At 43.1% G+C, this 13,780-nt stretch overlaps 1 protein-coding gene across 2 annotated transcripts; it reads left to right on the top strand.

Annotated features, from left to right (window-relative positions):
- Positions 1-12,152: 12,152 nt before the first annotated feature.
- LOC147905224 (uncharacterized) lies at positions 12,153-13,523 on the top strand. Of its 2 annotated transcripts, none has more exons than XM_087384283.1 (4): positions 12,153-12,553; positions 12,652-12,750; positions 12,839-12,952; positions 13,258-13,523. In XM_087384283.1, exons 1-4 carry the CDS (start codon positions 12,272-12,274, stop codon positions 13,402-13,404), a joined length of 642 nt encoding a protein of 213 aa, XP_087240409.1. In that variant the 5' UTR covers positions 12,153-12,271; the 3' UTR covers positions 13,405-13,523. The 2 variants fall into 2 exon arrangements, with proteins under 2 accessions (XP_087240409.1, XP_087240403.1); XM_087384277.1 differs by having other exon boundaries at positions 12,649-12,750.
- Positions 13,524-13,780: the final 257 nt, after the last annotated feature.

The raw sequence follows: 13,780 nt of genomic DNA, 5'->3' as shown, positions 1-13,780 counted from the left end.
TCCGTTGGTACAAATCTTTACCCTAATATTCTAGGAGGGGTATTCCAAGGATCATAGGAGAATGGTGCCCGATTCCAATCCACATGTGAGTCTGAGGATCTCAGTGTCATTATGTAGTTGCCTGCATGTGATTGGCATCAGTTCAATTCTCCACTGGTGGCAGTCTAGATAAACTAAACTTGTAGATTGACATTCCACAAATTTTATTGGGTGCAGTAGTATAATGGCAAGAGTGCCAATGCACATGTGAGTTTAGGATTCCTTGTGCCATTTTTAAGGTCTTGGTATGAGATTGGCACCACTGTCATTCTCCACTGGTGGCATTCTCCACAAAGATTGACACAAATCCATTCTCCAGTGGTGCCAATCTCTTATTAGGCCCTAGAAAATGGCATTGAGAAGCATGCACATGTGAGTTTAGGCTTCTCAATGCCATTTTCTAGGGCCTAATAATAGATCGGCACCCTGCCATTCTCCACTTGTACAAATGTTTACCCTACTATTCTAGGTGGGGTATTCCAGTGATCATAGGAGAATGGTGTCCACATGTGAGTTTGTTGATCTTAGTGTCATTATGTAGGTGCCTGCATGAGATTGGCATCACTGCCATTCTCCACTAGTGGTAATCTAGACAAACTAAACCTATGGATTGACATTCCACTAATTTTATTGGCTGCAGTAGGATAATGGCAAAAGTGTTAATGCACATGTGAGTTTAGGATTCCTTGTGGATGTTTTAGAGAATGGTACCACTGCCATTCTCCACCGGTGGAACATAGAAGAATGGCATGTGAGTTTAGGCTTCTCAGTGCCATTTTCTAGGGCCTAATAAGAGATTGGAACCACTACCATTCTCCCTTGGTACAGTTGTTTACCCTAATATTATAGGAGGGGTATTCCAGTGATCATAGGAGAATGGTGCCAGGTTCCAATACACATGTGAGTTTGGGGATCTAAGTTCCATTATGTAGATCCCAGTGGAAATCTGCACAAACTCAACATGTAGATTGGCATTCCATTGATTTTATTGGTAGTGTATCATTGATACTTTTATTTTGGTACCAAATCTTACACATAAATCTTGACTAGTGTTGCAAGTCTTTCAATTTATCTCAAGGGATATCGGCACTAGTGTCACTCTCAAGGACTTCTTATGAGGTCTTGGAGAACGGCACTGGTGCCATTCTCCATTTAAAATTAGAATTTCAATCTCTAAATTTGCCATTCAATCATGAAAATCAAAATTGAGATTAAAGTTTAACTTGAAATCAAAATTTGAAAACTAGAATTTCGGTTTTGAAATACAATTTCAAACAGAATTATTTGAATTTGAATTTGAATTTAATATTGGAGAGAATGGCATATGTGCCACTCTATATATCCAAAATTCAAAAGGGAACAATGGCGGGAAGAGCTATATTTCAAAATTTTATTTATCTCAAGGGATATTGGCACTAGTGCCACTCTCACGGACTTCTTATGAGGTCTTGGAGAATGGCACTGGTGCCATTCTCCATTTAAAATTAGAATTTCAATCTCTAAATTTGCCATTCAATCATGAAAATCTAGTGCCATTCTCCATTTAAAATTAGAATTTCAATCTCTAAATTTGCCATTCAATCATGAAAATCAAAATTGAGATTGAAGTTTAACTTGAAATCAAAATTTGAAAACTAGAATTTAGGTTTTGAAATACAATTTCAAAAGAATAATTTCAATTTGAAATACAAATTGAAATTAAAAATATCAATATGAATTTGAATTTAAATTTAATATTGGAGAGAATGGCATAAGTGCCACTCTATATATCCAAAATTCAAAAGGGAACAATGGCGGGAAGAGCTATATTTCAAAATTTGAATTATTTAGTAGTTTCAAACTATCACTTTTAACTTTCAAATCTACATTTCAGACAAATCAAGACCTTTTCTCTCATTTCAATTGATGCCTTTCCCTCATTCACTTTCTATTCATTCCAAACAAATTGGAGAGGAGTCTCAGAGTCTCAGAGTTTTACTCACCACAGCTCGTATGGAGAGTCTTGAGGCAGGGGCTGAATCAAGGAGGTCGCACGGAGCTTGATGGTCGTAGTTGATGGAGCTGGAAGGAAACAACACAATTGACGCTCAATCAGTTCGATAGCTTCCTCTTTAATTTTTGGATTTTTTGCTTTCTTTCTTGCAATTTGGCTTCCTCGTCCACCATCGACGCAACAAGATAATAGGAGGGTTGAAAGAAAGAGAGGAGAGATATACCCGTGACGGACTCAGACTGCTCGATGCACTTGATCCAAGACTCGCTACTACGAACGAAGCGCCGATTACTTGTAGTAGCGATTGGAACGGAAGGCGGCTGATTTTCTATTCTTTAAGGAGGCGTCCATGAACGAAGCGCTCCTTGAGTCTATGCTTCTCCGATTCCGTCACTGAAGCAGAAGCTTGAGATCTACCTTGTGAATAAAAACCTTTTGAATCCCGGGAATGCATACGTGTAAGCTTAAAAGAGGATTTGTGAGAGCCTTGAGGAAAAGCTACGCTTGAGGAAAAGCTATGAGCACGAGGAAAAGCTACGTGCACGAGGAATCTACGATTGAGGAAAAGCTATGCTTGAGGATATTGTGAGGAAAAGCTATCTACACGCACGAGGAGATCCACAGCAGCACGGCATGCGAGGCGATCAACATAGGGCAACGAGCGAAATGAAAGAGAAGGTACTAGGGTTTTTCAAAATTTTACCTTCATTAGTTTAACATTTTGCATTTTGTTAAAAAACAAATTTAACACGTTTAATATATCCCACCTATGCACTTTTTTTTTATGTAACCTATTAAAATCATTGTCATTAAACTAGGATCTAAGAATCCTCTCTACACCCTTCTCAAGGGATATTAAAATTGGCTTATGATCAGAGAACAAGAGGGACGTTAAAGTAGTGGTGTCAGCCAAAATCCTTCTAGAGAAATAAGCAAGGACGGCGAGATATACGAAGTTAGAGATGTGTCATTGAGCTTCAAGTATACACTTGGGCTCCATAAACCACACAAGGCTCTAAAAGCCTCTTGTAATAGGCCTTGACAAGAACTACAGTCTTTTCAAGAGCATAAGAATGTACTTCAATAACTACTTAGCTTGATCCATTCAAAAAATGTACATCATCTTCACCAGCACCATTTGGTTCCTAACTTCAAGGATTATGTAGATGGCTACCTATGTGATGGGCAAGAAATGCTAGTTGGACATGCAAAGCCATTACAATTTCGATTTTACATGCAAGGTGACATACCAATGATGCAGTACAAGGTGCATCCAAAATCACCGAATTGGATGCCCATTGAAGGGGGAATTGAGCTATGGAAGAAAGATAGTGAGGGTCGATCATTGTTGCCAACACGTTGTTCGGATATACTGCCAATGGCTGCATTTGTGAGAGATCACTTGCAAGTAATATCAGGGATAAAGGATTACATTAAGTTTTGGGAGAAATGTGCAAGTGGAAAGAATGCATCCTATGAGTCCTACATTAGGCCAGTGATAGACTATTGGAAAACCATGATCGGTGAGCTCGAACAGGAAAACATCTCAGAGATAGGAGTGTACAGAGAGTTTTGGCCAAGAACACAATCTCCTGATGAGGAGGATGATATAGATGCTTGCATTAATGATTTCCAAGGCTATGAGGAATGGAATGATCACTATTGTGGGCCTCTAAAAGGTAAGCTGAGGGAAGAGTTTAGACCAATGGTGGATGTTAAGCAAGGTGACTTCGTCTTGGTGAGCCCATCAGATCCTATATACCCCATATGGCTTGGGGTTTCCATATCAAGTGCCGAGATGGATGCTGCTTCTCCTAATTTCAAGAAATTATTAATTCAATATTGGGCACCATCAGTTAAGAGAAAGGGGCTCAGTGATGCAGATGCCTATGTTGATTACTGGAACAAGTATTGGGCAGAGAATAGGTTGGATCCACAGGTATGGGAGTGTATTGATGCAATTGTCTGGTCATGGACATCAAAATCCATAAATAGACCCAAGAAGATCAAGATTCCACAAAGCGTATGTATCAAAGCACAAGAGAGCTTGCTTGGTATCAGAGCATAGAAAATGGTGTCGATTTTCTCCCTCTTAATCTCCCAAACTTCCATTGTAAGGTGTGTTCTCATGTGATGTTTCTCAATTGTTGTTATCTTGTCAATGGGTATTTGCATATTATTAATATGACAATTTTCAGAAGCTGACCTTCACTAACAACTGCTTTGTTTCTAGTGGAGCTCACTATGCATGGTGTTTGTTAACACCACCAATTGGTGTTTATTAACACCTCAAGTAAAATATACATGTTGTCCCTAGACGGTGTTTATTAACACCACCAAATACATGATTTTCAAACTCTGCCACAAATGCTTTGTTCTGGTTTTTATACGCAATGAACTGTTTCACAACCAATGAAGTTTTTCATAATCATTGGAATTCCAAATATTAGCTTATTCAATATTGGTAAAATTCCCACAATCAATGGAAATTTTCCCAAATTTAATGAAGCCTTTCCCAATTTTAATGAAATCCACCCAATTTCGAAATTCCCAAAATGCAACTTTTGTCCCACTTTATCTAATACTGTGTTTAAAGACCAATCAAAAATAGCATTTGCTATAGAATGGGGTATTTTTGCATATAGAGTCATGCCATTCGGCCTTTGTAACGCCCCAGCCACATTCTAGCGAGTCATGTTCATAGCTTTCAAGTCATTTCTAAATAAGTTTTCACAAGTGTTCTTGGATGATTTGTGCATCCATTCAAACAAAAAAGAACACTTCAAATGTCTTGAAGCAGTACTAATCAAATGTAGGGAGTATGGCATCTCCCTAAATCCAACAAAATGCCAGTTCATGGTCACCCACGAAGTTGTTTTGGGACACATCGTTTCTCAACATGGGATTGTAACTGACATGGAAAAAATCAAAATCATCATGGAATTGCCGCCTCCTACAAATTCCAAAGGTGTACAGGTCTTTATGGGACATGCCGGCTATTACAGAAGATTTATATTGCGGTATGCCATGATAACTAGACCACTTTACAAATTATTAGTAGAATTCTTATGGACAGAAGAGTGCCACCAAGCCTTTGAGCTTTTAAAGTGGTGCCTAATCACAACACCCATCCTTATATCTCCTAATTGGGATATTGATTTTCATGTTCATACTGATGGATCCAAGTATGCAATTGGGAGTGTGCTTTGTCAACGTGGTGAACATAAGAAAGACTACCCATTCTACTTTGCCAGTCGACAACTCAATGATGCTGAGATCAACTATACCACCACAGAAAGAGAAGCCCTAGCAATGGTGTATAGCATTGTGTGGATAAAAAAGAAAAAATATTTTTCACTTGTTGCATGTTGATGGGTGAGTGCATAGCTATGTACATAGCTAGTTGGTGGTGGAAATGAGCTATGGACACCCTCATGAAGGACTCCACACTGATGATATACTTTCTTGAGATGGTTGATACTTCCACAGGGACTTCGGGAGATAATTAAGTGCAGTGTAGGATCACCAAATAATCCAAAGCATGATATTTAGAGTGTGACGAGGTTTTGTTGTGGGATGACATGTACTCTTCATGGTTGTCCCGAATCCTTTTTGTATGAGGGCCTGAGCATTTTTTTGTCGTGGTTGTCTTGAAAATCCATTGTGTTAGGATGGTGTTCATCATATGTGGATGGTCGGTGGGCAATTAGATGCTAAGCGCTTGTGGCATGCATTGGTGTGTTAAAGGATGGGATTTTGGGCATCAATGGTCTTGGTGTAATGTTTTTGAGGCAAGGTGGAAGAGTGGTAAAAAAGGAAGCATGACATGGCTAATTTATAAGGAAGGAGGCCATGCATGCTATGTAGAAGGAAAGGATGCTTCTCGTCGACGAGCTGGCAAGCACATGGGATAACAGCAATGAAGATCTCAAACGACAGAGAGGGAGGCTTGCTGGAAGGGGCCGGTGCACAGAGAAAAGGACCATTGAGAGCTGGAATGTGGCCTAGGGGGAAGGATTGTGTAGAGAGAAAGGGAGACTGGGGCTCTTCAGGGAGGGGAAGCTCGGTTGTTCGATGAGCTTGCAAAGAGCTGGGAGCGGATGGACGTAATTATGCTGGAAGGATCGTAGTGGAAGGGAGGAGAACCGTGAAGGCCAGAGGTCCGTGTGTGCTCTGTGGTGAGCAGGGAGGCTCGTATTGGAGTTGAGGCTACTAGGCGGTGAGTAGAAGAGAGCTTGGTGACAGTAGAGGTGTTGCCACAGAAGAAGCGGGAGGACCTTGGAAGAGAAGGGAGCTTCATGAGCTCTGAGAACAAGGGAGTCATTGCACGGGGGCAGAGACAGGCCACAGAAGCAGCGAGGAGATGATATGATGAGCCGGGGGCTTTGGATCTCGGTACGTGAGCCGACTGGAGGTCCGTTGGAGGGAAGGCCTACACCGAAAGCTACGAAGGAGGTCAAGGTTTGCCCAAGGAGGTCGTGAGCTCTGTGAACTCTAGGACGCTGTAGAAGCAACTATGAGAGGTTGCAAGGTAGTTGATCGTTGATTGTACGTGAGCTAGGAGCTTGTATGTGACAAATGCATTACGGCTGTTTGCTTCTGTGGAGAGCTTAGGGACTTGGCTGGGTGCATCGCTCCTATGCAGGCCTGGAGTCCATGAGTGGTTGTGCTCTGTGAGAAGAGAGTAGCTACAGTGCTATGATCATGTGGAGGTGACTGTTGATGGAGTCCACGAGTGCCACGAATTCTGTGAGTAAGAGATAGCAGCACTACTGAGAGAGAGCTTTGGAGGGTTGGGCTTGGACGATAGAGGAGGAGCTGTGAGGCGTAGTTAGCTCTTGCTGGGAACTTTGGAACGAGGCTAGAGGATCGTGAGTGCTGGGTGTTCTGTGATGACGAGAGAGCAGTTGGCTGCTGGCTATCTTCACGCGATGAGGTTCTCTATAATTCTGGAATGCAAGTTGGTAAGGCCATGTGGTATACGGTTGTTTTTTGGAGGATTTGAGACAAGGTACGTAGTAGAGAGGACGAGCAGAGAGGCTTGGCTGTGGGTGTTAAGTGCTTGTCTTTGAGACTTGGCCGGAAGAGAAGACGGGATGGCGAGTTGCATCAAAGAAGCCTAGCTCACCTCAATACACAAATGATTCAAAGGGAGTTTCTAGATGGTAGGTTTTTGACAGTGACCTGGCTATGTACATCCCCATGCATATCTTGTAAAGACAGTGTGTATGCTTGGATGCTTGTAGCATACCCGGTGCTCATTGTTGATTATAGAAGAAGCCTTTCTTGTGATGACGAGGTTATGGGCAGCATGTAAATGATGAAAAGTGAGCTTCATGGAGTCCAAGGTGCTATAATTACATAACATGCTTGTATAGCACACCTCTTACAGGGTAGTGTTTGAGCATATGCTACTTGAAGTCAAAGAGATCTGGGGTTGTTCTTCATGAATTTTGTCAGAGGAAATGTGAGCACGGTTGTTGTACCTTGAGTTGTCAGGATGTGTTCATGGTTGTTATGCACAACTGAAGTTGTCATTTTCTGGAGTTTTATGGTTCATGGGTCATCTATGTGTTTCCTGAGCTTGAGCTTAATTAGTAGGAGCTTGTGTTGAGATGTATAATCCACTGGGTTGTTTAGGTTGTTTGGCTTGGGAGAAAATGTAGCCAGGGTATGAATTGAATGTAAGGGGTGTTGAGACAAGGATGTTGAATAAATGCCTTTTGCCTTGTGATTGTGTTATTCAGTTGCTTTAAATGTGGATGAGGGTTTCTGTGAAGGCGGATTAGGCTCTCCTGCTTTTGTCCATCTAGCGTTAAGAAATTTCGGCACTATCTACTGGCAAATGATTTTGTCTTCTACACCGACCATCAAGCATTGCTTTATCTTGTGAACTGTCTGTGTACAACAGGAAGAATAACCAGATGGCTCCTCTTGCTTCAAGAATTCAACTTCAAAATAGTGGTCCGCAAAGGTGCCCAACACTACATTGCCGATCACATGTCTTGTGTGAAGTTGGGAGAAGAAGCCACTGGAGTAGAAGACAACTTGCCAGATGCCACACTATTTCAAATAGATGCTGTTCCAGAGTGGTGTGGAGATATCATTGGGTACTTAATGGTAGGAAGACCACCCCCTGAAATGAAAGCTGTAGATGCTAGAAAACTAATTCTAAAGGCTGCGCCCTATCAACTCATTGCAGGACAACTATACAAGATGGGCAAGGACCAGGTATTAAGAAGATGTGTAATGCCTCATGAGATCATGCCAATCCTGAGTGAAGTTCATGATGGCATTGCAGGAGGACACTTCCAAGGGGAAGCCACACCAAGAAAAGTCCTCCTTGCAGGCTATTGGTGGCCAACACTGTGGGCAGATGCCTATGAATATGTAAAAGGTGTGATGTATGCCAACGGACTACTAAACCACAACACAAAGACTTCAATCCCCTAACAACAATTGTTGCACAAAAACCATTTGAAAAATGGGGGATTGACTATGTGGGTCCCATCCATCCAGCAAAAAGGGAACACAGGCATGCTACATCATTGTGGCCACTAATTACTTTACAAAATGGGCTGAAGCTAAAGCAGTCAGAAAGGCATATGCCAGAAGCACAACAAGATTCTTATACGAAAATGTGATCACCCGATTCGGATGCCCCATTGAAATTGTGTCGGATAGAGGCACACATTTTGTCAATGAGGTAATCCAAGAACTCTTGTCTGGCTTTATGATAATCCATAGAAAAAGCACACCCTACTAGTGACCCCCAAGGGAATGGACAGGCCGAATCCACCAATAAAATATTATGCATTATCCTCACCAAGGTAGTAGAACCATAGCGTTCTGATTGGGCAGAGAAATTGAATGCAGCCTTATGGGCATACAGAACCACACTCAAGGTTAGTACAGGGAACACACCTTTTCAATTGGTGTACAGCCTTGAAGCTGTGGTCCCACTAGAATTTGTAATACCAAGCCTACGTATAGCAGTGACAAGACTAGTCGCCTACCATGCCATGACAATAGAAAAACGCAGAAGAAAGGCATGCTTTGACAGAAATCTTAAAGCTAAAGACATCAAGGAAGGTGACTTGGTCTTGTTATACAAGGCCAAAGTACACAAGTGGAAACTGAAGTATCTAGGTCAAGGACCCTACCGAGTAAGAAAGATGAATCCCATCGGAGTTGTGCTGCTAGAAACATTGGATGAGCATTGGATGGAGTCCAATTCAACACAACCATAAACGGGACTCGATTGAAGCGATACAACATCAACACGCAAGCCATCCCTGACAATAATGAAGTTTTGGGAACCCCAAGTCTTCAATAGTTTGCACTAGATTGTTACAAGCGCACTCACTAGCATATGCACGTTTTTGCACATATAGTTTGCACTAGATTGTTACACGCACACTCACTGGCATATGCACGTTTTTGCACATTTAGGAAGACCTAATCAAATTTTAGGGATGATTTAGTCTTAGTTTCCCTATTAAATCCCACAAATAAGCATATAGTTAATCGACACATCACGTGCACTCACACAATTTTGCATAGGCACATAATAGATTGCATCAATAATAGTATCACACACTTTCATTCCATACTCTCAAAGCATGCAATGAATTCAAAACCAGGACAAGAAGCTATGCCAAATATAAAGATGAATTGGCAAAAGAGTATGTAGCCTCAGCAACGAGACCCCCACCAAACATCACAGCCGTCTCCTAAATGTAAAAATATTAGATTTGCATACAAACTTATCTACAAGCTCAATGATACGGGTGCAATCGCATCCAACATGTATGCAAGATAGCAAGAAATACCAACCTCAACAACGAGACCCCCGCCAAACCTCTTTCCAAGAAGATTCGATGGCAGAGTCCGTAGCCTCAACAATGAGATCCCCTCTAAAATTCACAGTCGTCTACCCCTCCTTAGGAGGAGATTAGCTTCCTGACTACAAACCACAAATGGTATGGTGCAAAAGCATTATAGCACAATGACCGGCACATGGCAAGCTCAACAGCCACTGCGTTACGCACATGGCATCCCAACTTCGAAATCAAAATAAGCCATAACTCGAGGATGGGTAATCAAATGGATTCGGGAGTGCGAACATGGACTTAGGTAGTACAAAATGTGTGTGTAGAGTAGCGGCAAAGCTCCGCTTGTACTTGCATAAGGCTAGAAATACATGCAAGTTCTACATACGATTCCTACATGCAACTCCTACATGCAAGTTCTACATGCAAGTTCTACGTGTGAGTTCTACATGCAACTCCTACATGCAACATGCAACTCCCACATGTAACTTGCAACTTGTAGAGAATGTCTTACAATTCCTACATGCAGAGAGAGAAGCTCTCCAACTTGTATAAATACCCCATAATGGAATGAAGCCCACACTCTTTGGGGCATTGTGTTGAGTTCTACTTTGGTATTCCAAGCAATTGTCTCAAGTGTCCATGCTTCCTTGCACTCCAAGTCCAAAAGCATGTCCTAACCTTGTAACTCCTCCTCCCCTCTCCTCCAACCTGGCAATCCATCCTCTCCTCCTCCTCCTCCCTCCTCCCTTCTCCTCCTCCCTCCTCCTCCTCCTCCTCCCTTCTCCTCCTCCCTCCTCTCTCTTCTTTCTCCCATGCTCTTACACCTTCTTCCTCTCCCACTCCTATGCTCTCCCTAAACCCTTAGTTCCTCAACCCTTAACCTCCATGATTTACGAGGGAGACAAGTTCTCCACCATATACTCTACCCTGAACCTTGGATCCTCCTTCTAACCCTAGAACCTCTTCTAAACTCTGGAACCTCTCTCTAAACCTTGGAATCTCCTTCTAACCCTTGAAACCTCCTTCTAAACCTTGGAACCTCTTTCTAAACTCGGGAACCTCCTTCTAACCCTTAAACTCCTTCTAAACCTTGCAACCTCCAATGAAGGCGAAAGCCTTCATTACCTCAACCATGATGATACACGTTCCTTTTACACATGCATACACTATGTTTGCTCACCACACTTAAGCCTATGTCTCTCACCAATATACAACTCAAGGTCCTAAGCTACACGTATACTACAAACGACAACCCTGATATATCTTTAGGTGACAAAAAGCCTCGGAACCCTGCATACTGAGAATACTCTGCTCTTCCTGTGGAAGCCATGGGAAAGAGCCAACAAGGATGCATGCTTCACATGCAACATAGCAATTTATAATGCTTGGAGACTTATCATTTGCTAACTCCTTAAGGGCTTCCTCGAGTTCCACGACAGAGAATGGTCTGGCCATCCTTCTTCTTTGATAATCCGATACTCTACATTCTAGGCCCCTAAGGGCTCGGTCCATGTTGACTCGCCAGTCGTTATCTTGGATTGCGTTTTCGCCCACTATTGCACTCAACTCCCTTTTAAAGACCTCTGCCACGTGCCAAACTCCATCACCAATCGGCCTTCACCATCCATGATCCTGTCAATGTGATCTCTAGTCTAGTTCCTTTTGAGTGATTGGAAGAAAGTCCTTATCGGGTAGTCTCCCATTGCTAACCACGCTAGCCTGCTATTAATGCGAGGCTTGTTCTACTGCAACCAATTAGACTAGCTTCTGCATAGCGGCCTCGATCAAGGAGAGAAGCGTACCTAAAGTCGAATCCTTGGGGGACTCCTGTAGCGCCGTCCGCAGACCTTCTTTGATTTGGCAAAGGTCTTCCTCCTCCCTCTTTTTGCTACTCCTGCACTGAATGTCCGCCTCCTTTACTATCTTCATCACTCTACGAATGGCGGCATCCCACCTGGCACAAGGTTCACTTCGCGATGGATCTCCGTCCTTCCACGCCCTTTTAATTGCTGTGCAGAAGACTTTCGATCTTAGGCAGACTTTTTTTAAATTTTAAGGGTACATCCATTGACCTGCCAATCTGGCCCGGCAGGTGGAATCTCCATAGCGGTGGAACATGATCTGAGATCGCACATTGTGGGCACCTCTCCTTTGGAAGGAGGATACCAACCTAGATAAGATTAACAACTTAGGCAATGTGCTTTGAATTCAAATGTCCGAGGAATTTATGAAAGAGGGGGCCATTCTTGCTGCAAGATCTTTGCTTTGTTGCATGGCGACGAAAGCCTGCTGATCTTGCATGGCGATGGTTTCCTCCGCCCTGCACCCTTTTTTACCTCAAACACTCTCAAACTTCCTTCTTTGCACACGTTTTTGATTCTTCTTCTGCCTCGGCCGCTGGGAAATGCAAAATCCCAAGCACCTCGACAATGGTGACGCCCCCCCAATCCCCGCCTTGGCGCATCAGAACAGAGCTCTGGTAGCTACCACCGCTTCGCCCGTGCTGTATCAGGATGCCAAATCTGGCCGGCTTTCCCCCAACAGCACCTCGTCTGTGAACACGAAGCCTTTGAATGAGAAGGCGGAGGCCTTCGCCGAGGCGCACCGTGGGAGGGTCGAGGCGGAGGCGCATGCGTACAAGGAGGCCGAATCAAGAAAGGTGGAAGCTCGCGCCCAGAAAAATCTGGTGAGCCGATGGTTAGTACGTCTTGAACCGGCTTTCGTTGTGTGTTTCTTTAGGGATCCCCAAGCAAGCGATTCACAGTCAAATCCACGTTCTAGCAGGCAAAAGCAGAAAGGCAAAGGAACCACGACGAATCGAGGGCTTTGGAGACCAAGAAGCGCGAGGAGGAAAGGGCAGAGCGTGTCATCCGGCACGCTGCTGTAAGTAATCAGTTGCACTTACCTTGTGCGTGTGCACTAACATGATCTTTGTGCGGCAAAGTTTGACAAGTCCCGTCTCAAGTTGCAGGTGAAAGCCGAAAAGATACTGGAAAGAGCTCGAGAGGAAGCAAACAGGATCAACTCACGGGCTCAGGAAGAGGCAGAAGCGGCTATAGCAGACACATATACAAAAGCAGAAAGGGTAAGCCAGCTAATCCCCCCAAAATGATACAGGCACCGATGAATCTTGATGGTCTACGTTGATTGCGCTAAGTGTAATCTTGGTAATGCTGCATTTTCTTCTAAACTTGGAGAATCCTTGTTCGTCATGAATTAGTGACCTTGGCAATGCAGGCCTTTCCTAAGTCGTGCTAATCAAAGAATCGTTCAGCATTTAGTCAATTGGTTGAAGGGTGCATATTCTTGGCGAAGCAGCGCGATCCCGCTCCGCCTCCAAGATCAAGAAAACAGGCTATGTTGTGCTGATGTTGATTTGTCGTGATGCAGTGGAAGGCAGAAATCGAAGAGACAAAGAGAAAAGAGTTGGCCGAGATAACAGATCGTGTTCAACAGATGATTGCTGTGGGCGAGCTTCCTGCACAAGAACACAAGGGGGTCGTTCAAAGGATGAAGGCCAGCTTTGTGTGCCAGTAGTAACTATTCCCCTACTACTGCACATTCTTTGTTTTCTCACTAGCCCCATGTTCCACCACAGATCACATGTTCCACCTTTGCCAACAGACTTAGAGATGCGTGGTTACAAACATTGGCTATCGTGCAAAGATGGATGCTTATCAGGACCAAAATGGGGTTCGCTTTAGCTCATATTCTTCTTAGAAGGTGGGCATGTAGTGGGAAGTAATTAAAACATTTTAGCATTTTATGAAATTTATAAAGCAAAAGCTTGGAAGATTATTCATTAGTCCTAAATAGAAATGCAAGCTTTTCCAAACAAACACACTTCCTAATATGTTGTGGTATGCCAATGCTTAACTATGCATGGCTTTTAGAAATCTCACTCACATGAGGT

The sequence above is a fragment of the Dipteris shenzhenensis genome, chromosome 1 (genome assembly GCF_047967505.1).
Source record: "Dipteris shenzhenensis isolate YYH24624 ecotype China chromosome 1, Dip_SZ_1.0, whole genome shotgun sequence".
NCBI classification, from domain to species: domain Eukaryota; kingdom Viridiplantae; phylum Streptophyta; class Polypodiopsida; order Gleicheniales; family Dipteridaceae; genus Dipteris; species Dipteris shenzhenensis.
This window is presented reverse-complemented; position numbering and strand designations above follow the sequence as displayed.